The sequence below is a fragment of the Hemibagrus wyckioides genome, linkage group LG03 (assembly GCF_019097595.1).
Source record: "Hemibagrus wyckioides isolate EC202008001 linkage group LG03, SWU_Hwy_1.0, whole genome shotgun sequence".
Lineage (NCBI taxonomy): Eukaryota > Metazoa > Chordata > Actinopteri > Siluriformes > Bagridae > Hemibagrus > Hemibagrus wyckioides.
In genome coordinates, this window is record NC_080712.1 from 22,301,504 (window position 1) to 22,329,044 (window position 27,541).

The following is a 27,541-nucleotide window of genomic DNA, read 5'->3' on the forward strand; positions in this document are numbered from 1 at the left end:
AAATCATTCAACAGTTTTTTGTGAAAAGATTGAGATCTGGGCTCTGACTGGACCATTGCAGAATCTTGCTGTTTTTCTTCTGAAGCCAGTTCTTTGTAGACTTGGATTTGTGCTTTAGGTCATTATTGTGCTGGAAGGTGTAATCTTTATCTTCAGCTGACTAACAGAGGGCTGCAGGTTTTGTTGTATTATGTGTACTGTTTTTGCAGCAAGCCTACACCAATCAGGCATAACATTATTAGCAGTGAGACGTGAAGTGAATAACACTGATGATCTCCTCATCATGGCACCTGTTAGTGGGTGGGATATATTAGGCAGCAAGTGAACATTTTGTCCTCAAAGTTGATGTGTTAGAAGCAGGAAAAATGGGCAAGAGTAAGGATTTGAGCGATTTTAACAAGGACCAAATTGTGATGGCTAGATGACTGGATCAGAGCATCTCCAAAACTGTAGGTCTTGTGGGGTGTTCCCAGTCTGCAGTGGTCAGTATCTATCAAAAGTGGTTAAAGAAAGGAACAGTGGTGAACCAGTGACAGGGTCATGGGCGGCCAAGGCTCACTGATGCACGTGGGGAGTGAAGGCTGTCCCATGTGAGCTACTCGCTGAAGAAGTTAGCTGCAGACCAGTCAGGGTTCCCAGGTGGTCATAATGTAATGCCTGGTAGTGTATATTCTGGAATTATACCCCAAAACATTCTACCTTGGTCTCATCAAATCATCAAACACTTTTTGTCACATAGTTTCAATATCTTTTCATCAGCAAGCTTGATTGGGTTTTTTTCTTTCCTCTTCTTCATAACCCACATCTGTGAAGAATACGAGAGAATGTTATCACATACACATAATGTTATCACAGAGAGTATCAAGAACTTCCAAGACATTCCTGAAGCTCCTTCAGTATTGCTGTAGGACTCCCTTATAAGTTAACTTCTTGTTTCATCAGTTTTGGAGGGACGTCCTGTTCTTGGTGATGTGTCTGATGGCCTTACCAGTCTTCCATGGTACATCCAATGTTTTTGAAGATCTTTCGTATCCCACTCGTGGTCTATAAATTTTAACGATAAGATCCTGTACCTTCTTTGTAATCTCTCTGTGGATTATGGCTTCAGCAGTCACTTTAAGTCTAGAAAATGTGAAAAAAGTCCTAAAGAAACACCTGATCTTTATTTGTTGTTAATCATAATCACTACACTTATGACAGGTGTATGATAATTATTTTTTTGACATGAGCTTGAAAGAGAGTGGATAATTCTGTGTACACACACATTCCCCCAGTCCACACTTATGCAACCTGCTTATTTCCCTGTAAAACATTTCTATTTGTTTTTTCACTGGAGTTTTCTTGGTCACAATATCACATTATAGGTGGATTACTTGTTATATTACAAAAACCTGCAATTTTGTATGTAGCCTTGTTATATCCACTGTAGGATATTGTAGGGTACTTGCACATGACTTTTATTTTGAAATGTAGTCCCAGTTGATGTTAGTGGATAGCATTGTCCAGGCAGAAGGAGATACATTGGCATCAGTTATATACGTATATTATTATATTTGTATACTATCACTGTTAAATTGGATGTCTGGTAATAGGTTAAAAATAGTTAGTGGGTAATAAATGGTTTATTACACTATACATTCTTTAACATGTGAAGATGAATTTTATAGCATGATGTAGATAATAATTCTGATATTTTATTTACAGTTGAATCTCATTAGGCATGCAATTAAAATAAATACAGATATGTTATTAGCAAAAGAAAACGGTAGCATGACATCATTATACATTTTTTATACTTTGACATAAATAAAGACTAAGAAAAGACTGACAACATATAGTCCAAAAAATGTACAGTTTAAACTCTGCAGTGTGTTTTTACTTCCATCACGTGGTGAAAACTGTGAACTACAAGACTTGTACCTGGAGCACGTGCACAAAATGGGCAGAAAGTGTAGAAAGTACAGAAAAGTAGAAAAAATGAACTTAGGTGCAACAGATGATTTAATCATTAGCTTTTACAATGTTTGGAACAGTGCAGTTTTTATTGGCAATGTTTGTTCAGTTCAGACACTTTCTTCCTGGTGAACAGCGAATGCTAAGGTCATGGAGAACAGGTTCATATTTTCAGCATTCCCATTAAGGTTTCCTGACTTTTCTCTTATAAGAAAGAAACAAAGCTCTGCTGGTTCTAAAATAGATACACTGACCAGGTATAACATTATGACCACATGCCTAATACTGTGTTGGTCCCCCTTTTACTGCCCTGGCCCATTATACACTATGTATTCTGACACCTTTCTATCAGAACCAGCATTAACTTCTTCAGCAATTTGAGCAACAGTAGCTCATCTGTTGGATCGGATCACACGGACCAGCCTTCGTTCCCCATGTGCATCAACGAGCCTTGGCCGCCCATGACCCTGTCGCCACTACCATGGACCACTGCAGACCGAGAACAGAGGAGATGGTCTCGTCATAACAATTTGGCCCTTGTCAAACTCACTCAAATCCTTATGCTTGCCCATTTTTCCTGCTTCTAATACATCAACTTTGAGGACAAAATGTTCTCTTGCTGCCTAATATATCCCACCCACTAACAGGTGCCATGATAAGGAGACAATTAGTGTTATTCACTTTACCTCTCAGTGCTCATAATGTTATGCCTGATCAGTGTAGTTTGCATTCAGTTTGCGATCAGTTCGGCATTATACAGTATATAGACTAAAATGGTGTCTAACTAATTAAAAAAATAGAGACTTCAGAACAAAAAGGAAAAATATTCAATAATATTTTATTGAAATTGAAAATATATAAATATTTTTATATTCAGCTTTTGCCACCAACAAACACTGACTTCAATATGAGTCTTACAAATCAAGACAGCTTATCTTTGATTCTGTAAAACCTATGTAACCTTTGTAACACACCCTGACCAGACAGGTCTCCATACACATACATTACTGTGCTTGTTTCAGCTGTTTAGAGTCTCAAGGCTGATCCTAAATGGCTTCCTTCACCCTGTATAAGTGCACTATATGAGCTATGACATCATTCTCTCCGGTGCACTCTGGTTCCCTCAGGGCACAATTAAGCCTGTGGTTACATCCCAGACCGCATACTAGCATATTAGGTTATCTTTAGTAGACTTCCTTCTCCCTATATTGATGCACTATATTCAGTACATGTTTTGGGCCCCTGGGCAGGAATGTAACCCTAATGTCTTCCTGTTGGGCAAAATAATAGAGCACATCACCATTAGCTCTAGTTATCATGGATTTTTAAAAAAAATTAATAAACAATGATTAAACAAATAGACAAATGAACAAACAAATAAATAAATGCATAAATGATTACACAAAGAAAGAAAGAAAGAAAGAAAGAAAGAAAGAAAGAAAGAAAGAAAGAAAGAAAGATTTATGAGGTGATGTGACCATCAACCCCATTGTGTACTTCCACAAACTTTTGGCACAAAGTTTGAAACACACCATTGTTCAGGATGTCTTTGTATGCTGTGGCATTACAATTTACAAATTACAACAAACACAACACACCAATCTATCTATCTATCTATCTATCTATCTATCTATCTATCTATCTATCTATCTATCTATCTATCTATCTATCTATCTATCTATCTATCTATCCGTCTGTCTGTCTGTCAGTCTTTATATCTGTCTGTCTGTCTATCTATCTATCTATCTATCTATCTATCTATCTATCTATCTATCTATCTATGTGTGCCCTTGAACTACACTGGAACTGATTTACACGCCTTTTGCCCCGGTTTAGGATTCTGAAGTTACTGCTGGAGGCTGCGTCTCAAACCGCACACTGGCGCACTAAACAGGACCTCAGATTAGTAATCACACTGTGTACACCACTGTGCGGTTTGGGACGCAAGCCTGAATAGGGGGGCGTGTCGTGTGTGGGGGGGTGTAATACGCGGCTGTGTCGTGAAGACAGTGTACAGTAAAGGTGGCTTCAGCAGGGAGACGCATTGGGAAGTGAACAAGTGAGCGGCTAGGGCGCACTGGGACACTCGGTCATGTCAGATAACGGGAGCACGGAGGCGCGGACCTCTCCGAGCCTCGGCAACAAAGTGACCGTTGTGCTTGGAGCGCAGTGGGGCGATGAAGGCAAGGGCAAAGTGGTGGACCTGCTGGCCCAGGACGCCGACATGGTCTGCAGATGTCAGGTAACGTGCGCGTGCTAACCAACGGCTAACGCTGTTAATGTCCGTGCTGTACAGCTAGCTAGGAAAACGTCCCAGTTAGCATGCTAGACATATACATATATGTCTCATAAGACCTCTTGTTAGCTCTGAAGCTAAAGCTGGTGTGTGCTAGCTGACTAATGTACCTGTTATGCCGATGCGGATCTCCGGCCGCATCTCATTCAACCTCAGCGCTTATGATATAGTCACCTTGGTGTGTTCAACTCTAATCCTAAACCTTTCTCTCACAGTGTGAACTGTCAAGCTTGAACACTCTCCACTTATTCCTGTGAATGTGAATGCTCTGAACTGTGCTATTTGTGAAGTTTACACTGTCAGAAAAAAAAACAACACATCTGTACTGGTCTTTTGCACATTTAATATGTTTCATTTACATGGAAAAGTGTATAGTGTGTGTACCTTTAAATTACTCAGTCATGTCCATATTAAGATGGGTATGTGGATATCATCCCAGTGACAAGGAAACCTACAGCTGAGATGTTGACAAATCTATGCAGCTGACTTTTGTCCAGATGATTTTCCCAGTTATTATTTACTCCTGAACCACAGCTCATACTGCTGAAGAGGTTCCTCAAGATGATTATGAAGTGCAGTAGCTGCTGGTCATGATATTAGATGGACGGACGAAAAATCTAATATATCTAATAATGACATTGAGCAACACATTACGTCATGTAGCCTTATCGATGACGATAAGAATGACGCATAGACTGTTACATACATGACCTTACACTCACACACTCACTTTTTTTTTTAATTGCATTAAATGTTTCTTGTGCCTAATCAGCTGCTGGTCCATGCCATGTTTTGTCATCTGCCCTTTTAGTCCTTGACCGGAAAAGTATGTAATTATTTCTCTCCCGAAGGTGTCTTTGGGGAAAAATCCACGGCATTCACGTTCAATACAACCGCAGCTGTGTTTCACATTCTCTGTCTCAATCACTGTTCATGACGGTCACTGATAGGCTGGATGAAGGTGTTATCTGAGCTTGGAAAGAAATCAGCCCCAGCGTTCTTAACTCTATGCATTCTATGTGCAAGCACTACAAAAGTTCAGCCTTAATACATTTGTTATTGACAAATAATCTGATGTTAATCACCAAAAATGTTATTTTGACCTTTTTATCATTTATACCATTTAACCCTAAAGAAACTGAAAAAATTGGTCTGTAATGTTCATCTGTCTCTCTTTCTGTCTGTCTGAGATCTGCCTTTGTGGGATATCTCAAGTATGAGTGAGTGAATGACTGTAGGATTTAAATGAAATATCATTTACCAGCAAGGGTCAAGGTCACAGCAAGGTCCCTTTTCTTCAATAGCCTTCCTGTTTGTCATCTGTAGTTGTTACTTTCACAGTCATGTCCAGGAAGTCAAAACCCGTTTTCGACTTCCTTTTTGGTCCGTCCACGTGTCTGTCCGAGATTCGAGATTAGTGCGCTGTCTCAAATATGACTGGTTGAATGTTTGTAGGATTTATACGGAAATATTATTATAACCAGTTGATTAGATTTTGGAATTGATCCAAACAAACAAGGTCAAATGTCTTCAAAAGCTTCTTGTTATATTTAAAGTATATTCTAAGGTTTTGGATTTTTCATACAAATTAGTAACAAGAAGGACTAGACCTCATTGTGGGGAAGGAAATTTGTTATGGTACAGAGCATCGAATTTATTTGCTTTCAGATATCACCATATACTCTTTTGATACTGATGGTCTCATAGAGCATTGTCTTTATTTGTGCTGCACAAATGTGTGTTGAGATTAGAGCAGTTTATGTGCTATGTGTATGTGGATAAGCTGTGGTGTCATGATGTCAAACATCACACTTCTTAAATGTATTTTAGGTCAATATCAAGGTCAACACTGATAACCGGTATCAGATATACACTCTTTACTCTGATGCAGGTTTAATGTATCTATGAGAACGATCGTATAGTTCATCCATCCATCTTCTAGATGTGCTTATCCTTCTCAGGGTCACAGAGAGCCTGGAGTCTCCTGGAATCTCAGGAGACTCGGGGCGCAAGGCAGGGGACACCCTTGATCTCACACACACTCACACAATACAGATAATTCAGAGTTGTTAATCAGCCTACAATGCATGTCTTTGGACGGGTTGGGTTGGAAACCCCAAAAGCGTGGGGAGAACATGCAACTCAACACACAGGGGGAGGCGGGATTCAACCCTGGAGCCTTTTTTTCCTCTCTCTAGAGCGCAGCTTGTCATGTTACTGAGTAACCACAAAGCTCCTGTAGAATTTCCCATGTTGGAAAAGTTGCAGCTTTTAAATGCAATGTGCTCTTCTTAAAATGAAGTTAGAGGTGACTGGTTCCTTGGAATTGTAGAAGAAATAATGTACGAGAATGTAGTTTTCACCTACATGAAAATACACCATATGATCATATGTATATACAACCCTAAGTGTGTGGAAGTCTGTTCCAGCATGAGTGTTCCTGTGCACAACACAAGTTCCATGAAGACATGGTCGAGGTTGGAGAAGAAGAACTTGAGTGTCCTGCACCGAACCCTGACCTCAACCACACTGGACATCTTTGAGATGAACTGGAACACTGACTGTGCCCCAGGCTTCATCACCCAGCATCACTGCCTGACCTCACTAATGCTCTTGTAACTGAATGAGCACAAATCCCAACAGCCACGCTCCAGAATCTAGTGTAAAGCCTTCCCAGAATGGAGGGGGGCACAGTGGCTTAGCGGTTAGCACGTTTGCCTTGCGCCTCCAGGGTTAGGGTTAAATTCCTGCCTCTGCCTCTTGTGTGTGTGTGTGTAGTTTTCATGTTTTCATGCTTTGGGGGTTTCCTCTGGGTGCTCTGGTTTCCTCCACCAGTCCAAACACATGATTTGTAGGATAATCAACATCTATAAATTGTCTGTAGTGTCTGAATGGATGAGTGAGTGTGTGTGATTGTGTGCGGTGATAGATTGGCACCCCATTCAGGGTGTTCCCTTCCTTCTGCCCCAAGTCTTCTGAGACACTGTGGAGGATAAGCGCTACAAAAAATGGATGGATGAATGTTTTGGAATGGGATGTTCAACAATCACATGGGTGTAATTATCATGTGTACACAGACGTTACTTTTGGTTTATAGTGTAGCGAATAAATATAGTGTAATGAGAATTAGCAAAGAAGTTTTTGGTTAAAGTTAAAACTATGCTGAAATGGTACACTGTTTTGGGACACCCCTCCAAATCATTGGTCAGGTGTTGTTTTTCAGGGGTTGGGCTTGACCCCTTAGTTCCAGTGAAAGGAACTCTTAATGCTTCAGCATACAAAGACATTTTGGACAATTTCATGCTGCCAACATTATGGGAACAGTTTGGGGATGACCCCTTCCTGTTCCAACGTGACTGTACACCAGTGCCCAAAGCAAGGTCCATAAAGACATGGATGAGTGAGTTTGGTGTGGAAGGAAGAGGTCATCCCCAAACTGTTCCCACAAAGTTGGGAGCATGAAATTGTCCAAAATGTCTTGGTATGCTGAAGCATTAAGAGTTCCTTTCACTGGAACTAAGGGGTCAATCCCTGAAAAACAACACCTGACTTCAATGATTTAGAGGGGTGTCCCAAAACTTTGGCAATATAAGTGTAGCTCTGGTAGCTCATTATACAGTACAGTATGGACAAAAACAGAGAGATTTTCCATATAAATTTTAATCTATTAGTGTGGACCTGGCATTACGGTGTGGCCTAAAGGTTCATTTTAGTCACCGTATTGTATAATCTGCTTATAAAAGTGAGTGGCTAGGGCATTTTATACAGATCTGCTCATCCTTTTCTCTGTTATGAAGAGATAAAGAAGTACTAAAGAAACAAAAGACAATCACATCTGGATGTTTTCCATGTATCAGGATTCCTGTATCATCTGTTGGCCACATGGTGTGAAATCAGTGCCACTTATTTTTATTTGTACTTTCAATTAAGAAATTCGGTCTTGTGTGCTCTGTCGCAACAAGTGAAACATAATTTCATTGCTCGGTTTTATTGCTTTGCAGAATGACACACCCTTCTTGTTTCTCTCCACATTACTTTTATAGCATCTGGATCTGATCTCTGTTTCATACACACACACACACACACTCCCCCGGGTATATATATTTCTATTTTTTGAGAACAGTGAGTGGTGGAAAGCCGTTGATGTTCTATAAATACAAGCAGATCAATAAGCAGATCAAAACAAAAAGCATTTTTACCTTTTTTTGGATTAGATTTAGGATTATATGTTCAGCAGTTAATGTAGGTTTCTATTGTTAGACTGAATCAGATATTTATGTGCAGGAGGTTTTACTGGATCTTAAAGCTTTCAAACTTTTTTTAACGTGAGTATGTTTTTTTATTTTATTTCTGGAGAACACTAAGGGATGGGAAAGGCGAAATTATAGATATTCTATAAATATTGCAAATCCAAACAAAAACCTTTCTCATAATGCAGACTCGGTGCATCATCATGCCAGAAGTAGCTGTTAGAAGATGGGTAAATTGTGGCCATGAAGGGATTCACGTGTTGCTCAACCATACTCATATAGTCTGTGGCTTTCAAGTGATGATTGATTGGTATTAACAGGTTCAAAGTGAGGCAAGAAAACATTCCCCACTCCATTCCTGTGACTGTTGACACAAGGCAGGTTGGGTCTGGGGTTGAATGTTTTTGGTGCCAAATTCTGATCCTTAATATCCGTGTGCATCAGCAGAAATCAAGTGTCAGGAACAGCTGGACAGCTGCTTCTTTGTGTGTGTTTTGTGCCACACCTTTCCCATTGTTCTCCTACTCTGTTGTGTCACCTGTTCCCATTTTACCTTAATGTCTAGCCCTATAAATAGGGATCCATGTGTTCCTGTCCCTGTTGGTCATTGTTATCTACACGGTGGTTTTTCTGTTTAATGGTTTATTTATGTTTATGCTCTGCTCATGTTCTCAGCCAGGTTTTAGTTTTAGGTTTTGTTTTAGTTTCTTTGTCATGTATTGTCTAGTGTTAGGTTGGTCTGCCCCATGTCTTGTGTTTGTGTAAATAAAGCAGTGCTTTTTAATCCTGCACTTGGGTCTTATTCCATGGCGTGCAGGTGCACGCACCCCCATGGAGGTCCGGGTTCGAGCCCCGCACAGGCGGGGGTCCTGGACGTGACACCAAGATTTATCAGACCAGACTAGATTTTTCTTTTCTTCAGCTGTACAGTTTTGGTGAGTCTGTGTCCACTGCAGCCTCAGCTTTCTGTTTTTGGCTGACGTACACTGACCAGGCAGAACATTATGACCACCTGCCTAATACTGTGTTGGTCCCTCTTTTGCTGCCAAAACAGTCCTGACCCGTCATGCACTGTGTATTCTGACACCTTTCTATCAGAACCAGCATTAACTTCTTCAGTAATTTGAGCAACAGTAGCTCGTCTGTTGTATTGGATCACACGGGCCAGCCTTCGCTCCCCATGTGCATAAATGTGCCTTGGCCACCCATGACCCTGTCGCCGGTTCACCACTGTTACAAGGGAACACCCCACAAGAGCTGCAGTTTTGGAGATGCCCTGATCTAGTTGTCTAGCCATCACAATCTGGCCCTTGTCAAACTCGCTCAATTCCTTACACTTGTCCATTTTTCCTGCTTCTAACACATCAACTTTGAGGACAAAATGTTCACTTGCTGCCTAATATATCCCACCCACTAACAGGTGCCATGATGAGGAGATCATCAGTGTTATTCACTTCACCTGTCAGTGGCCATAATGTTATGTCTGATCGGTGTAAGTGGACCTTGATGTGGTCTTCTGCTGTTGTATACATTCTGCCTCAGGATTCAAGCTGATTCAAGCTGGATTCTGAGATGCTTTTCTGCTTACCACAATTATACTGTAGCCTTTCAGTCAGCTCAGACATGTCTGGCCATTGTCCATTGACCTCTTTCATCAACAATGTTTCCATCTACAGAGCTGTGATTTCTTTATTACACCATTCTGTGCAGACTCTAGAGACTGTTGTGTGTGAAAATCCAAAGAGATCAGCAATGTGCATGGTGTTTATGATTAAAATTGGAGGAAGGTGTACTGGTGAAATAATATTTAGGTGAAGGGTATGTTTTAAATCCTCTGTTAAATACGGTTTAATCCTGCTTTGTTCCTTTGTACATTGTGTAATATTTTTGGCAGTGTAAGGCAGTGTGTAGAATGTGACCAGGTCAGATTTTTTATAGTTGTGACTCAAAAAATGGCCAAATGGAATAAGCACATGTCTAAAGACCACAATGTATGAAGTATCGTGGTGTATTATTCATCACAGATTCATAATCCCACACTAGGAGTGCAACTTTTGTTTGTGTGAGATGTGAAACAGGGTTAAAGGCTTCTGTAGCCTCTAAAGATCAGGATCAGACAAGCCTCGTCATGTTGTAGCTTTTTTTTAATCAAGTCAGTTTGCAAAATATCTGAGGTCAGTGAATGATGTTGATGGTGATTTGTATGTGGTGTGATCACACTGAAAGCCGTCCTAATCAGCAGCAGCTCAGTGGACAGACAGCGTGATTGACACTGGCATTATGCTCCAGTCTTCATTAACCATCAACATCAAACACCTGAAAAGGTTTTGACTCTGTTTTCTCATTATCATATAGCAGTGAGGAAATGAGGAAAATAGTGGTGGTGTAGTCAGTGTAAAATGGGGAAAGTGCTAAGTTATAAATATGTAACTAATACAAGTTAGTACTAAATTATTTCATTACTTGTTTGGGAAATTATTATATATGTCCTTCCTTCTGTCCTCTCTCTCCCACTTACACATTCACACACTCCCTTACTCATTCTCACTCAATCAATCAATCATTCACTCTCTCTCACTCTCACTCACTCATTCACTAAACCATTCAGTCTTTCACTCTTTCTCTTACTCATTTTTAACTTTTTCTCGAACTCTCTCACTCCCTTTCTCTCTCCCTCTCTCACTCTTTCATTTTGCTCTTAGTCTCTCACCCCTGCACTCACTCACTCACTCACTCAGTCATTCACTCACAGACTCACTCACTCACTCACTCAGTCATTCACTCACAGACTCACTCACTCACTCACTCACTCAGTCATTCACTCACAGACTCACTCACTCACTCACTCAGTCATTCACTCACAGACTCACTCACTCACTCACTCACTCAGTCATTCACTCACAGACTCACTCACTCACTCACTCACTGTCATTCACTCACAGACTCACTCACTCACTCACTCACTCACTCAGTCATTCACTCACAGACTCACTCACTCACTCACTCAGTCATTCACTCACAGACTCACTCACTCACTCACTCACTCACTCAGTCATTCACTCACAGACTCACTCACTCACTCACTCACTCACTCAGTCATTCACTCACAGACTCACTCACTCACTCACTCACTCACTCAGTCATTCACTCACAGACTCACTCACTCACTCACTCAGTCATTCACTCACAGACTCACTCACTCACTCACTCACTCAGTCATTCACTCACAGACTCACTCACTCACTCAGTCATTCACTCACAGACTCACTCACTCACTCACTCACTCAGTCATTCACTCACAGACTCACTCACTCACTCACTCACTCACTCACTGTCATTCACTCACAGACTCACTCACTCACTCACTCACTCACTGTCATTCACTCACAGACTCACTCACTCACTCACTCACTCAGTCATTCACTCACAGACTCACTCACTCACTCACTCAGTCATTCACTCACAGACTCACTCACTCACTCACTCACTCACTCACTCACTCAGTCATTCACTCACAGACTCACTCACTCAGTCATTCACTCACAGACTCACTCACTCACTCACTCACTCACTCACTCAGTCATTCACTCACAGACTCACTCACTCAGTCATTCACTCACAGACTCACTCACTCACTCACTCAGTCATTCACTCACAGACTCACTCACTCACTCACTCACTCACTCACTCAGTCATTCACTCACAGACTCACTCACTCACTCACTCAGTCATTCACTCACAGACTCACTCACTCACTCAGTCATTCACTCACAGACTCACTCACTCACTCACTCACTCACTCAGTCATTCACTCACAGACTCACTCACTCACTCACTCACTCACTCACTCACTCAGTCATTCACTCACAGACTCACTCACTCACTCACTCAGTCATTCACTCACAGACTCACTCACTCACTCACTCAGTCATTCACTCACAGACTCACTCACTCACTCACTCACTCACTCACTCACTCACTCAGTCATTCACTCACAGACTCACTCACTCACTCAGTCATTCACTCACAGACTCACTCACTCACTCAGTCATTCACTCACAGACTCACTCACTCACTCAGTCATTCACTCACAGACTCACTCACTCACTCACTCACTCAGTCATTCACTCACAGACTCACTCACTCACTCACTCACTCAGTCATTCACTCACAGACTCACTCACTCACTCAGTCATTCACTCACAGACTCACTCACTCACTCAGTCATTCACTCACAGACTCACTCACTCACTCACTCACTCAGTCATTCACTCACAGACTCACTCACTCACTCAGTCATTCACTCACAGACTCACTCACTCACTCACTCAGTCATTCACTCACAGACTCACTCACTCACTCAGTCATTCACTCACAGACTCACTCACTCACTCAGTCATTCACTCACAGACTCACTCACTCAGTCATTCACTCACAGACTCAGTCACTCACTCACTCACTCAGTCATTCACTCACAGACTCAGTCACTCACTCACTCACTCAGTCATTCACTCACAGACTCACTCACTCACTCACTCACTCACTCAGTCATTCACTCACAGACTCACTCACTCACAGACTCACTCACTCACAGACTCACTCACTCACTCACAGACTCACTCACTCACTCACTCACAGACTCACTCACTCACAGACTCACTCACTCACAGGCTCACTCACAGACTCACTCACTCACAGACTCACTCACTCACTCACTCACTCACAGACTCACTCACTCACAGACTCACTCACTCACTCACAGACTCACTCACTCACTCACTCACAGACTCACTCACTCACAGACTCACTCACTCACAGACTCACTCACTCACTCACTCACAGACTCACTCACTCACTCACAGACTCACTCATTCACTCACAGACTCACTCATTCACTCACAGACTCACTCACTCACTCACAGACTCACTCACTCACTCACTCACAGACTCACTCACTCACTCACTCACTCACTCACAGACTCACTCACTCACAGACTCACTCACTCACTCACTCACAGACTCACTCACTCACAGGCTCACTCACAGGCTCACTCACAGACTCACTCACTCACTCACTCACAGGCTCACTCACAGACTCACTCACTCACTCACAGACTCACTCACAGGCTCACTCACAGACTCACTCACTCACTCACTCACTCACAGGCTCACTCACAGGCTCACTCACTCACTCACAGACTCACTCACAGGCTCACTCACAGACTCACTCACTCACTCACTCACTCACAGACTCACTCACTCACTCACTCACAGACTCACTCACAGGCTCACTCACAGACTCACTCACTCACAGACTCACTCAGTCATTCACTCACAGACTCACTCACTCACTCACTCAGTCATTCACTCACAGACTCACTCACTCACTCAGTCATTCACTCACAGACTCACTCACTCACTCAGTCATTCACTCACAGACTCACTCACTCACTCACTCAGTCATTCACTCACAGACTCACTCACTCACAGACTCACTCACTCACTCACTCACAGACTCACTCACTCACTCACTCACTCACTCACTCACTCACAGACTCACTCACTCACTCACAGACTCACTCACTCACAGACTCACTCACTCACAGGCTCACTCACAGACTCACTCACTCACAGACTCACTCACTCACAGACTCACTCACTCACTCACTCACTCACTCACAGACTCACTCACTCACAGACTCACTCACTCACTCACAGACTCGCTCACTCACAGACTCACTCACTCACTCACAGGCTCACTCACAGACTCACTCACTCACAGACTCACTCACAGACTCACTCACAGACTCACTCACTCACTCACAGGCTCACTCACTCGCTCACAGACTCACTCACAGACTCACTCACTCACAGGCTCAATCACAGACTCACTCACTCACTCACTCACAGACTCACTCACAGACTCACTCACTCACTCACAGGCTCACTCACTCGCTCACAGACTCACTCACAGACTCACTCACAGACTCACTCACTCACAGGCTCAATCACAGACTCACTCACTCACTCACTCACTCACTCACAGACTCACTCACAGACTCACTCACTCACTCACTCACTCACAGGCTCACTCACAGACTCACTCACTCACTCACAGACTCACTCACTCACTCACAGACTCACTCACAGACTCACTCACTCACTCACAGACTCACTCACAGACTCACTCACTCACAGACTCACTCACTCACTCACAGACTCACTCACTCACTCACTCACTCACTCACAGACTCACTCACTCACTCACTCACTCAGTCATTCACTCACAGACTCACTCACTCACAGACTCACTCACTCACTCACAGACTCACTCACTCACTCACAGACTCACTCACTCACTCACTCACAGACTCACTCACTCACAGACTCACTCACTCACAGGCTCACTCACAGACTCACTCACTCACAGACTCACTCACTCACTCACTCACTCACTCACAGACTCACTCACTCACAGACTCACTCACTCACTCACAGACTCACTCACTCACTCACTCACAGACTCACTCACTCACAGACTCACTCACTCACAGACTCACTCACTCACTCACTCACAGACTCACTCACTCACTCACAGACTCACTCACTCACTCACAGACTCACTCACTCACTCACAGACTCACTCACTCACTCACAGACTCACTCACTCACAGACTCACTCACTCACTCACTCACTCACAGACTCACTCACTCACAGACTCACTCACTCACAGACTCACTCACTCAGTCACTCACTCACAGACTCCGTCACTCACTCACTCACTCACAGACTCACTTGCTCACTCACTCACTCACTCACTCACTCTCAGACTCACTCACTCACAGACTCACTCACTCAGTCAGTCACTCACTCACAGACTTACTCACTCACTCACTCACTCACTCACAGACTCCGTCACTCACTCACTCACTCAGTCAGTCAGTCAGTCAGTCACTCACTCACTCACAGACTCACTCACTCACAGACTCACTCACTCACTCAGTCACTCACTCACACTCACTCACTTACAGACTCACTCACTCACAGACTCACTCACTCACTCACAGACTCACTCACTCACTCACTCACTCACTCACTCACTCACAGACTCACTCACAGACTCAGTCACAGACTCACTCACTCACAGACTCACTCACAGACTCACTCACTCACAGACTCACAGACTCACTCACTCACAGACTCACTCACTCACTCACTCACTCACAGACTCACTCACAGACTCACTCACTCACAGACTCACTCACTCACTCACTCACTCACTCACAGACTCACTCACTCACTCACAGACTCACAGACTCACTCACTCACAGACTCACTCACTCACTCACTCACTCACTCACTCACAGACTCCATCACTCATTCACTCACTCAGTCAGTCAGTCACTCACTCACAGACTCACTCACTCACAGACTCACTCACTCACGTAGACTTACTCACTCACAGACTCACTCACTCACTCACTCACTCACAGACTCACTCACAGACTCACTCACAGACTCACTCACTCACTCACTCACAGACTCACTCACTCACAGACTCACTCACAGACTCACTCACAGACTCACTCACTCACTCACAGACTCACTCACTCACAGACTCACTCACTCACAGACTCACAGACTCACTCACTCACTCACTCACAGACTCACTCACTCACTCACTCACAGACTCCATCACTCATTCACTCACTCAGTCAGTCAGTCACTCACTCACTCACAGACTCACTCACTCACAGACTCACTCACTCACTTACAGACTCACTCACTCACAGACTCACTCACAGACTCACTCACAGACTCACTCACTCACTTACAGACTCACTCACTCACAGACTCACTCACTCACTCACAGACTCACTCACTCACAGACTCACTCACAGACTCACTCACTCACAGACTCACTCACTCACAGACTCACTCACTCACTCACTCACTCACAGACTCACTCACTCACTTACTCACTCACTCACTCACTCACAGACTCACAGACTCACTCACTCACTCACAGACTCCATCACTCATTCACTCACTCAGTCAGTCAGTCACTCACTCACTCACAGACTCACTCACTCCCAGACTCACTCACTCACTTACAGACTCACTCACTTACAGACTCACTAACTCACAGACTCACTCACAGACTCACTCACTCACAGACTCACTCACTCACTTACAGACTCACTCACTCACAGACTCACTCACTCACAGAATCACTCACTCACTCACTCACTCACTCACAGACTCACTCACAGACTCACAGACTCACTCAGTCACTCACTCACACTCACTCACTCACACTCACTCACTCACAGACTCACTCACTCACAGACTCACTCACTCACTCACAGACTCACTCACTCACTCACTCACAGACTCACTCACTCACTCACAGACTCACTCACTCACTCACAGACTCACAGACTCACTCACTCACTCACTCACTCACTCACAGACTCACTCACTCACTCACTCACTCACTCACAGACTCACTCACTCACTCACTCACAGACTCACTCACTCACTCACTCACAGACTCACAGACTCACTCACAGACTCACTCACATACTCACTCACTCACTCACTCACAGACTCACTCACTCACAGACTCACTCACAGACTCACTCACTCACAGACTCACTCACTCACAGACTCACTCACTCACAGACTCACTCACTCACTCACTCACAGACTCACTCACTCACAGACTCACTCACTCACTCACTCACAGACTCACTCACTCACTCACAGACTCACTCACTCACAGACTCACTCACTCACAGACTCACTCACTCACTCACAGACTCACTCACTCACAGACTCACTCACTCACAGACTCACTCACTCACAGGCTCACAGACTCACTCACAGACTCACTCACTCACAGACTCACTCACTCAGTCAGTCACTCACTCACAGACTCACTCACTCACTCACTCACAGACTCACTCACTCACAGACTCACTCACTCACTCACTCACTCACAGACTCACTCAGTCACTCACTCACAGACTCAGTCACTCACTCACTCACTCACTCACTCACTCACTCACAGACTCACTCACAGACTCACTCACTCACTCACTCACTCACAGACTCACTCACTCACTCACTCACAGACTCACTCACTCACTCACAGACTCACTCACTCACTCACTCACTCACAGACTCACTCACAGACTCACTCACTCACTCACTCACTCACAGACTCACTCACAGACTCACTCACTCACTCACTCACTCACAGACTCAGTCACTCACTCAGTCAGTCAGTCACTCACTCACTCACTCACTCACAGACTCACTCACTCACTCACTCACTCACAGACTCACTCACTCACTCACTCACTCACAGACTCACTCACTCACTCACTCACTCACTCACAGACTCACTCACTCACTCACAGACTCACTCACTCACAGACTCACTCACTCACTCACTCACAGACTCACTCACTCACAGACTCACTCACTCACAGACTCACTCACAGACTCACTCACAGACTCACTCACAGACTCACTCACTCACAGACTCACTCACTCACAGACTCACTCACTCACTCACTCACTCACAGACTCACTCACTCACTCACTCACTCACTCACTCACTCACAGACTCACAGACTCACTCACAGACTCACTCACTCACTCACTCACAGACTCACTCACAGACTCACTCACAGACTCACTCACTCACTCACTCACTCACAGACTCACTCACTCACAGACTCACAGACTCACTCACTCACAGACTCACTCACTCACAGACTCCATCACTCATTCACTCACTCAGTCAGTCACTCACTCACTCACAGACTCACTCACTCACAGACTCACTCACTCACTTAGACTCACTCACTCACTTAGACTCACTCACTCACAGACTCACTCACTCACTCACTCACTCACTCACTCACTCACTCACTCACTCACAGACTCACTCACTCACAGACTCACTCACTCACAGACTCACTCACAGACTCACTCACAGACTCACTCACTCACAGACTCACTCACTCACAGACTCACTCACTCACTCACAGACTCCATCACTCATTCACTCACTCAGTCAGTCAGTCACTCACTCACTCACTCACAGACTCACTCACTCACAGACTCACTCACTCACAGACTCACTCACAGACTCACTCACTCACTTACAGACTCACTCACTCACTTACAGACTCACTCACTCACAGACTCACTCACTCACTCACAGACTCACTCACTCACTCACTCACAGACTCACTCACTCACTTACAGACTCACTCACTCACAGACTCACTCACTCACTCACTCACTCACAGACTCCATCACTCATTCACTCACTCAGTCAGTCAGTCACTCACTCACTCACTCACTCACTCACTCACAGACTCACTCACTCACAGACTCACTCACTCACTTACAGACTCACTCACTCACAGACTCACTCACAGACTCACTCACTCACTTACAGACTCACTCACTCACTTACAGACTCACTCACTCACAGACTCACTCACTCACTCAAGACTCACTCACTCACTCACTCACTCACTCACAGACTCACTCACTCACTTACAGACTCACTCACTCACTCCCAGACTCACTCACTCACTCACTCACTCACAGACTCACTCACAGACTCCATCACTCATTCACTCACTCAGTCAGTCAGTCAGTCACTCACTCACTCCCAGACTCACTCACTCCCAGACTCACTCACTCCCAGACTCACTCACTCACTTACAGACTCACTCACTTACAGACTCACTCACTCACAGACTCACTCACAGACTCACTCACTCACAGACTCACTCACAGAATCACTCACTCACTCACTCACTCACTCACTCACTCACTCACTCACAGACTCACTCAGTCACTCACTCTCTCACTCACTCACACACTCACTCACTCACAGACTCACTCACTCACTCACTCACAGACTCACTCACTCACTCACTCACTCACAGACTCACTCACTCACAGACTCACTCACTCACTCACAGACTCACTCACTCACAGACTCACTCACTTACTCACTCACTCACTTACTCACTCACAGACTCACTCACTCACAGACTCACTCACTCACAGACTCACTCACTCACTCACAGACTCATTCACTCACAGACTCACTCACTCACTCACTCACTCACAGACTCACTCATTCACTCACTCACTCAGACTCACTCACTCACAGACTCACTCACTCACTCACTCACTCACTCACAGACTCACTCACTCACTCACTCACTCACAGACTCACTCACTCACTCACAGACTCACTCATTCACTCACAGACTCACTCACTCACTCACTCACTCACTCACAGACTCACTCACTCACTCACTCACTCACTCACAGACTCACTCACTCACTCACTCACTCACTCACTCACAGACTCACTCACTCACAGACTCACTCACTCACTCACTCACTCACTCACAGACTCACTCACTTACTCACTCACTCATTCACAGACTCACTCACTCACAGACTCACTCACTCACAGACTCACTCACTCACTCACTCACAGACTCACTCACTCACTCACAGACTCACTCACTCACTCACTCACTCACAGACTCACTCACAGACTCACTCACTCACTCACTCACTCACTCACTCACAGACTCACTCACTCACTCACAGACTCACTCACTCACTCACTCACTCACTCACAGACTCAGTCACTCACTCAGTCAGTCACTCACTCACTCACTCACTCACTCAGTCACTCACTCACAGACTCACTCAGTCACTCACTCACTCACTCACTCACTCACTCACAGACTCACTCACTCACTCACTCACTGACTCACTCACTCACTCACTCACTCACTCACTCACACTCACAGACTCACTCACTCACTCACTCACTCACTCACTCACTCACACTCACAGACTCACTCACTCACAGACTCAGTCACTCACTCACTCACAGACTCAGTCACTCACTCACAGACTCACTCACTCACAGACTCACTCACTCACTCACTCACTCACTCACAGACTCACTCACTCACAGACTCACTCACTCACTCACTCACAGACTCACTCACTCACTCACTCACAGACTCACTCACTCACTCACAGACTCACTCACAGACTCACTCACTCACTCACTCACAGACTCAGTCACTCACTCACTCACAGACTCACTCACTCACTCACAGACTCACTCACAGACTCACTCACTCACTCACTCACTCACAGACTCACTCACTCACTCACAGACTCACTCACTCACTCACTCACTCACTCACAGACTCACTCAGTCACTCACTCACTCACTCACTCACTCACTCACAGACTCACTCACTCACTCACAGACTCACTCACTCACTCACTCACTCACTCACTCACAGACTCACTCACTCACTCACTCACAGACTCACTCACTCACTCACTCACAGACTCACTCACTCACTCACTCACTCACAGACTCACTCACTCACTCACAGACTCACTCACTCACAGACTCACTCACTCACTCACAGACTCACTCACTCACAGACTCACTCACTCACAGACTCACTCACTCACTCACTCACTCACTCACAGACTCACTCACAGACTCACTCACTCACAGACTCACTCACTCACTCACTCACTCACAGACTCACTCACAGACTCACTCACTCACTCACTCACTCACTCACTCACTCACAGACTCACTCACAGACTCAGTCACTCACTCAGTCAGTCAGTCACTCACTCACTCAGTCACTCACAGACTCACTCACTCACTCACTCACTCAGTCACTCACAGACTTACTCAATTACTCACTCACTCATTCACAGACTCACTCACTCACTCACTCACAGACTCACTCACTCACTCACTCACTCACTCACTCACAGACTCACTCACTCACTCACTCACTCACTCACTCACTCACAGACTCACTCACTCACAGACTCACTCACTCACTCACAGACTTACAGACTCACTCACTCACTCACTCACTCACTCACAGACTCACTCACTCACTCACTCACAGACTCACTCACTTACTCACTCACTCACTTACTCACTCACTCATTCACAGACTCACTCACTCACAGACTCACTCACTCACAGACACTCACTCACTCACTCACTCACTCACTCACAGACTCACTCACTCACAGACTCACTCACTCACAGACTCACTCACTCACTCACTCAGACTCACTCACTCACTCACTCACAGACTCACTCACAGACTCACTCACTCACAGACTCACTCACTCACTCACTCACAGACTCACTCACAGACTCACTCACTCACTCACTCACTCACAGACTCAGTCACTCACTCACTCACTCACAGACTCAGTCACTCACTCAGTCAGTCACTCACTCACTCACTTGATAGGGAAGTGAGCCTTTTTTAACTTGCTTTTTAACTTGCTTTATAGTTAACAAATTTAGTTCATTGGCTTATTAGAATTGTAATGACTTGTCATTTTGAGAATTGTATAGAAAACAAACAAAACTATCTTTCTAAAAGTATCACTACACATACTAACAAAATCTGAACTAAAAGCCAGTCTGTGAGTGTAGTCGAAACATCTGCGAGACACCAGACAGCTGTACGTGCAGCATTCAGTGTGTAATATTTTTCCTACCAAAGCCCTGTGTGTATCTTTCCGCTCTGTGTGCATTTCACCCAGCGAGGATAAATAGGGTTTAGTCGCAGCAAGTTATCATATGAGCATGAGAAATTTATGGGTAGTAGTATTCATTCAGGGGATCACTGGAGCAGCATCATGTACAACAGGCTGTAAGCTTTGTTTGGCCTTTGCACTCTGTGTGTGTCTACTACAGTTTATTGTCTTTATATATGTCATATTAGGTTTTAATGAATTAATTTGTGTAAATTAATCCTTTAATTTAGAATGAAAACATAAAATGATATTAGGTTGTGTAACACGTATATATACTGAATATCAGCATGATTACTTTTATATAACAGTTCTATAAAGTAGTTAAGTGACACTTTAAACACAGTGGCCAAAGGTTCTGTATTTTTGCTCTGCTAGCGGAAATAGATTTTGAAGCAACTCATATTGATTATGTTATATAGCTAGGTCATATTGATTTGTACATTTCCATTAAAGCTGCTTCTAGTAAAATGCTTGTCCCTTCTTAATCTGATGAGTTTTTATATTTTGAACTAAAAGTCATATTTCTGAAAAAGTATTATTTGTCTCCTGATGATGATGTCACCAAGACTATTTTAGTAACCGTTTTGAACTAGGAAGTGGAATTTAACATGGTGAGCACCATGATGAGTGGAGTGATACACACAGTGACACATCCCAGTGCGGTTATAGGAAATATAAGCTCTTGGCACACTGCTTAAAAATTCTAATTAGTGGACCTTAATCTTAGCTATTCTATAAAAGTACAAAACTAATATTTAAGGCTTTAACATAGGCTTTGTCAAATGACCATTAAACATTTCCAAAACATTAGACATTGTTCTGTAACTATTTTATACACTAACTTTCTGTAAGGTACTGCCATCTTTCTCATCCAGCATCAGCTATATCACTATATAAGTAAAGCTGTGAGTGTTCAGTGCATGAAGTGTCCAACATTCCACACTTCATTTTTTTTTTTCGGTTAAATAAGTGCATCATTCAGGTATTTCTTCTTCTTGGAACTTTCCGTGTGAGCACTACTCACACTATTTATAATATAAAATAGAGTAGAATAGTGTAATGTAGTATAAGTGTGCACGAGTCAGTGCACAGTGACCAATACCACATTGTTACAGTAAATGCACATCTCCCAGGCACATGATCTGCATGTCTTAGAGATCACCTAAAATGAAATTCGGGGCATAATATACACGCTGCTGTTGATTCTGCCTTGACCCAGAACATTCAGTTTGTCTCTTTGTCTCAATCTGACCTCCAAACCCCTATTTATTTGCCATTTAACTTATATAATTAGTTTTAAAACAAATGGTAATAAATAAAAATCGGGCTTCGGGGATGCATAAGTTTGATGAATTAAGTCTAGAATTCAAGGAATGGTCCTGAAACAGTTCTGTTTTGTTAATTGGATAAATAAGGTGAACTTTATACTGAAAAGAAAAAAAAAACTTGTTAGCAACGATGCTTAAAGCTACCAGTTTGCAGTTACTGCCTGTAAGAGAGAACACGGCCTGTTCCGCTTTTTATAACAACGCCTGCACCAGCACTTTTCTTGGATCTATTTCTGACTTGCCACAAACCGTGCTGCAGTGCTTGGACTGATAGATACAGCGGTGTTAAACATGAGCAGATATAGTAACAGCGATGCCATGAAATAAGGTTGCATAGTATATGATATTGAGTGTTGAATGAATGTCGTAGAAGCACTAATACACAACAGTGAGCTGTCTTTAGACCATTAACTGATATTTAGAAATGTACATATTAATATATTGCAGGTCACAGGTTAAGTACTCACTTCCCAGTGTTTAATATGTATGTAGAAGGAATATCTGAATCATAATCAGACTATGTAATTAGGAGTATAATTTCATATAATAGGAGTTCATTTGATATAACAAACAGTCAGACACATTTTGTGCTTCTTGATATGTTTTAAAATCGTTCTGTTTATTCCAATTATATTCATATTTCTAATCCTTTTCCCGTTAGAACTGATATAGTCTACTTCCAAACCAATATAACCCTAGTATTCAGATTCAGATGTTTCACCCTTCATTTGCAAGCCGTAATTACACACGTTGACTGCATCTAGTCAGGCAGAGCTGCTTTTTCAGTATGACGTTTCCTCCTTTAACTGTACGCAAATGATGAAAGGCCACCTGTTGCCTCGGGGGCGTAGCATATTCTAGCACGTTTCCATCGAACAAGATTCACAACATACCAGCGAGTATATATTTAACATAGTCCTCGTATACTGACATACACAGACAGATGAACCATTTCGTTTTCTCAACAGAATTTGAATACATGGGAGTCGAGTTCCCCAAACCGCACAGCTCTGACCCTCTGCCTTTTCTTGGCCACTCGACTAAATGCGCTACAATGTGAAATAAAGACATGCCTGTAATTTTGTTGCTGTTCTGTAATACATCTAGATGTATGCAATATTTACTTCATCATCACTATCCTCTCTTTAATATTATACCAAGCTTTGCGCTGTTTAAGCTGCATATTTATGGTCATTCTGATAATGTTTGTAATTTATTAACTGCTATCACCGTGATCTTGTTTGGCACTATTAAATAAACTTGTTAACTGTTCTTAGGAACCTCAGTAGCTGGAAAATGGAAAGGTTTAGTGGGGTTCAGTTGATATATGTGCAATTCAAGGTACACTGACTGATGTGTAACCTTATGTGCTATAGGCACTTCAGAAGCACACCTATGTAAGCTACTCTTGAGCACTAAATAAGCACTAAAAAACATTGAGCTAAATACTCTGCTTAACCAGAAGGCAAGTTCTTGAAAATGAATCTCAGCTCAAATATCTGTTTTGTTTCTTAACTGTTTCTCATTTATAACCTCCCTTCATAAACTAAAAATAAAACAAGATAAACAAAGATAAAACAAGTCAGTGATTACATCATCATTCATATCATCATACCAATGAAACCATCATTTATAGAGAAACTAAATGTTTCCTGGGAAATTGTTTTATGCCTTTTGTCTTGCACTGTTTGCACACATGCGCTTTATGTGAAAAGGTTCATATTACTTTTTACCCTTTAGTTCTGTGTTGTCTTATGTAGCTCTGTGTTGTCTTATGTAGCTCTGTGTTGTCTTATGTAGCTCTGGGTTGTCTTATGCAGCACCAGGGTCCTAGAGCAACTATGTTTCTGAAAAACACATCACGTGTCTGAAATGACAATAACAGCTTCTTGACTTGACTTGAACAGTGCAAATGTAATGAATGGACCTAACCGGTCAGTTTGTAATTCCTTGCAAACCTCAAATGCAAGCTCTGGTATATCATAGTACCCTGACAATACCCAATTACCTCTGATAAAGCAGCTTCTATTTCACCATTAACCATCACAAGATGAATTATTATTCTCATCATATTGGCTCTCCACCTAAAACACACCATGGGTGCAAATCAGTTGATATGGCAGCATGCTGTGGCAGTGGCTTGTGACAGGTTATTACAGGGATCTGAGTGGTGTGGCTCTGTCACTGTGTGTGATAAGTTGGCAAGCCTGATACTTATCCCACTCCAGGCATAGGCTTTCTCCCCTCTAGGAACCAAGCTTATCAGTCACAGCTAGCTACTTTTAGCTTGTCAGGTTTGGAATATGGAAGTCAGCCAACACAACCTGACGCCCCCAATCCAGTGACAGTCATGTGGAGGGTAAAGATAAAGAACGTATAAAAATGTCACAGGTAATTGCTGGAAATCCTGCTTCTGAAATCCAATTATTATAGAAAAGTCTTGGAATTAAATAAACAAATAAAATCCAGTTATTGATCAGCAGTTTGTTAAACTTGCACGTTTTGTTCTTTGTCCTTGTAATAGGACCATGTGACCTTTTCGTCAGTTTCTGTTCTTGGTTATGGTTTTGATAAAACTGTTACTAGAACATCATAATCTTTAACACACAACACGCACTGAGTGTATCGAAACATTTTCAAAATGGCTAGTTCTCTGTAGTTGCTGTGATTATTATAATTATATAGATTATTTTAAAAAAGTTTCAAGTTTACAGAGCCTGAACCGTTAGCTACGTAAAGAATCTTTAAAGATGTAATTACAGACAGTTTGTTTAAACCTGCTTTCTAGACACGAATAGAGCCTTCACAAGTCAATCTTGCAGTTTTACTTTTCTGACATGTGACATTTACCCTTAGGTTCATATTAGCAGGTAATACGGTACTCATGTCACTAGTTTATTTGTTGTGGGTGTGTAGCAATGGCTACTTTTGTTCTAGTTGCTACAGTTCTTATGGGAAAGTGAAGTAACCAAAAAGTATAGTTTACAGCTACGTAGTAATGCAAATGAAGTAAAAAGTAGCAGATTAACAAAGCAAGTACTAGCTACGTACACTCACCAGAGGCACCAGTGACCTCTGCTTCTTCCTTCCAAGCTTTATTTGTCCGTGTAATATCTATATGCTTTTTTAACGAGAGGTCATACATGATAAGATGAAACCATAAACCAGTTATATGTTTTCCTTCCATTTTTACTAGGCAAAAAGTAAAGGGAAACTAACTGAAAGTAGGTATTAAAAGTTGTGAGCAGGGAACTGAAGAAACATTGGAACACGTGCACTAGGATTCCAATATAAAATGCTGAGAAAGTGAAAATCTAGATGTACACTATATTGCCAAACGTTTTGGGACACCCCTCCAAATCGTTGAATTCAGGTGTTGTTTTTCAGGGGTTAGGCTTGACCGCTTGGTTCCAGGAACTCTTCAGCATACCAAGATATTTTGGACAATTTCATGCTCCCAACATTGTGGGAACAGATTGGGGATGATCCCTTCCTGTTCCAACATGACTGTACACCAGTGCACAAAGCAAGGTCCATAAAGACATGGATGAGCGAGTTTGGTGTGGAGTCCTGATGATGGAGGAGAAGGCCTGGCTCACAATCTCCACTTTAATTCATCCCAAAGGTGTTTTATCGGGTTGAGGTCAGGACTCTGTGCAGGCCTAACTAAGGGGTCAAGTCCAACCCCTGAAAAACAACACCTGAATTCAATGATTTGGAGGGGCGTCCCAAAACCTTTGGCAATATAGTGTACGTGTCAGAATCTTACCCAGTCAAAATGTATTTAAGTGAAATTAAAAACTTCTGAAAGCTTAAAAGAAAAAAATGTAATGAAGTTAATGTACACTGGTCACAGACGGGTTTAGTGCTGTAGTTTTGTTGATAAATTACTTTCATTTAAATCACTTCATTTAAATCACTTTCAAATTAAGTACCATGTAAATAAAAGTTTTTCCTCAGCTAGGATTTGACTTTCTGTCTTGCCAACTTACATTATCTACTTACATCACCGTTAATCTAACATCGCATTAACAAAGAAATCATACTTCCTTGG

At 43.0% G+C, this 27,541-nt stretch overlaps 1 protein-coding gene across 1 annotated transcript in view; it reads left to right on the top strand.

Annotated features, from left to right (window-relative positions):
- Positions 1-3,929: 3,929 nt before the first annotated feature.
- adss2 (adenylosuccinate synthase 2) overlaps positions 3,930-27,541 on the top strand; it is a 35,690-nt gene continuing 12,078 nt past the window's right edge. The window contains exon 1 of the mRNA XM_058385865.1: positions 3,930-4,195. Within this exon, the coding sequence (XP_058241848.1) occupies positions 4,046-4,195 (150 nt within the window). The 5' untranslated portion in view covers positions 3,930-4,045. The remainder of the gene's footprint in view (positions 4,196-27,541) is intronic.